At 36.1% G+C, this 1,674-nt stretch overlaps 1 protein-coding gene across 1 annotated transcript; it reads left to right on the plus strand.

The window, feature by feature from the left end:
- Positions 1-310: 310 nt before the first annotated feature.
- On the plus strand, positions 311-1,055 carry LOC140860109 (early light-induced protein 1, chloroplastic-like). Its single transcript, XM_073262922.1, has 2 exons — positions 311-454; positions 609-1,055. Exons 1-2 carry the CDS (start codon positions 311-313, stop codon positions 1,053-1,055), a joined length of 591 nt encoding a protein of 196 aa, XP_073119023.1.
- Positions 1,056-1,674: the final 619 nt, after the last annotated feature.

The raw sequence follows: 1,674 nt of genomic DNA on the forward strand, positions 1-1,674 counted from the left end.
ATATGTGAAAAGTCTTATATATATATATATGAGAAAGATCCAGAATTCTTGCAATTACCCTTAATTTTGGCTAGCTAGAAACATGTCGGGTGTGTATGGATCCAAGTTCCATAGCATGTTGTACGAGTGATAACCAAGTTACGTGGAACAAGAAAGAGCCGCAATTTCTTTGCACAAAACCCCTATAAATACACTTGGCATGCTACTCCACCATATTCAACCCGCAATTTCTCTATCTGCTAATTAATATTACATTACATTCTTCTTCTTAATTCCATTAAAGCTAGCTAAGCTTTTGTTCAAGCACAATATGGCAGCAGCAACAGGAATGCAAATGATCTCATGTGGAGCTGGTTTGAGTTCAAGAATTAATATTGCTGGTCCCAACCAGTTTGCTCGTGTGCCACTTTTTAAGATCAGGGACCTCAAGTTTCGAGTTCGAAGCACGGCCGAGGTAATTACATATATATATAGTACGTGAAGTAATTTGTCAAATACGTACTAATTATAATATATATTGATGTTTGCTACAGCTAGCAAGCTTAATGAATGAAAAGATATATGCATGAAATTATATAATTAATGTTTATTGTTGATTTAACATGCAGGATGGTGGTGATATTAATAATGTTGCTGATGAGAAACAGAAAGCAGCTGTTCCAGTTCCGCCACAGTTGTTTTCAACACCACCTCCGCCGCCCCAGCCTGAGGAGAGCACCAAGATTACAGACATCATGGCCTTCGACGGTCCCGGCCCCGAGAGGATCAACGGCCGCCTAGCCATGATCGGATTCGTGGCGGCCATTGCAGTGGAATTAACCAGAGGACAAGGTATCTTTTCGCAGATACAAAACGGAGGAATCCAGTGGTTTATCGGGACAACTGTTGTGCTGTCCATAGCATCCCTCGTGCCATTGTTTAAAGGCGTGAGCGCAGATTCGAAATCCCAGGGATTGATGACATCCGACGCAGAGCTCTGGAATGGGAGGCTCGCAATGGTAGGGCTCATAGCTTTGGCTTATACCGAGTATGTCAACGGCGGGACTCTTGTGTGAATTAAACCTGGCCGGCTTTGTAAGGGACTAAAGGGTACTACTAGCTAATATATATGTATGGTGTGTACATTATTATGTAAATTTGACTAATATTGTAGTGGTACGTCTTTCAATCAAATACTTGTTTCTAATGTATGTTTATTATTATTATTTTTTTATATACCATGTCATGTAGTAATGTTTTTTCGGTATTAATTACATGCATGGCTCGAATTTAGCTATCTCTAAAAGTCTAAGTCTAATAACCAAAAATTTTGTATATATGATTAAATCGAACATCACATAACTTTATTTATTGAGAGGATCTCATTAATCAATTTTGTAAGATAAACTTCTTATTTGATTCGATCAATTAAAAAAAATGTTATTTAATTTGTACCGAAAAAATGAATGTGTAAACTTTTAAAAGTTATATAGTGATTATGTTGTCACTTCATGGTTTTATAACATACAAATACCCTATAAATGTCAATATTCTCAAAACATTAAATTGTTTCTCAATGAGAAAAAAATATTCATTCTGAAAAATAAATATATTGGAAACAACGTGCATGTGTACAATTATCATTCTATTTATAAGTGGTAAGAGAACAAATTCTAAGGCTTTTTAGACACAATA

The sequence above is a fragment of the Henckelia pumila genome, chromosome 1 (genome assembly GCF_033568475.1).
Source record: "Henckelia pumila isolate YLH828 chromosome 1, ASM3356847v2, whole genome shotgun sequence".
NCBI classification, from domain to species: domain Eukaryota; kingdom Viridiplantae; phylum Streptophyta; class Magnoliopsida; order Lamiales; family Gesneriaceae; genus Henckelia; species Henckelia pumila.

Excerpts from the sequence above, each read along its gene's own strand:
- LOC140860109 (XM_073262922.1), top strand. The coding sequence starts at position 311 with ATGGCAGCAGCAACAGGAATGCAAATGATCTCATGTGGAGCTGGTTTG. Across the intron at positions 455-608 it reads GAGTTCGAAGCACGGCCGAG|GATGGTGGTGATATTAATAA; the intron begins GTAATTACATAT and ends TTTAACATGCAG.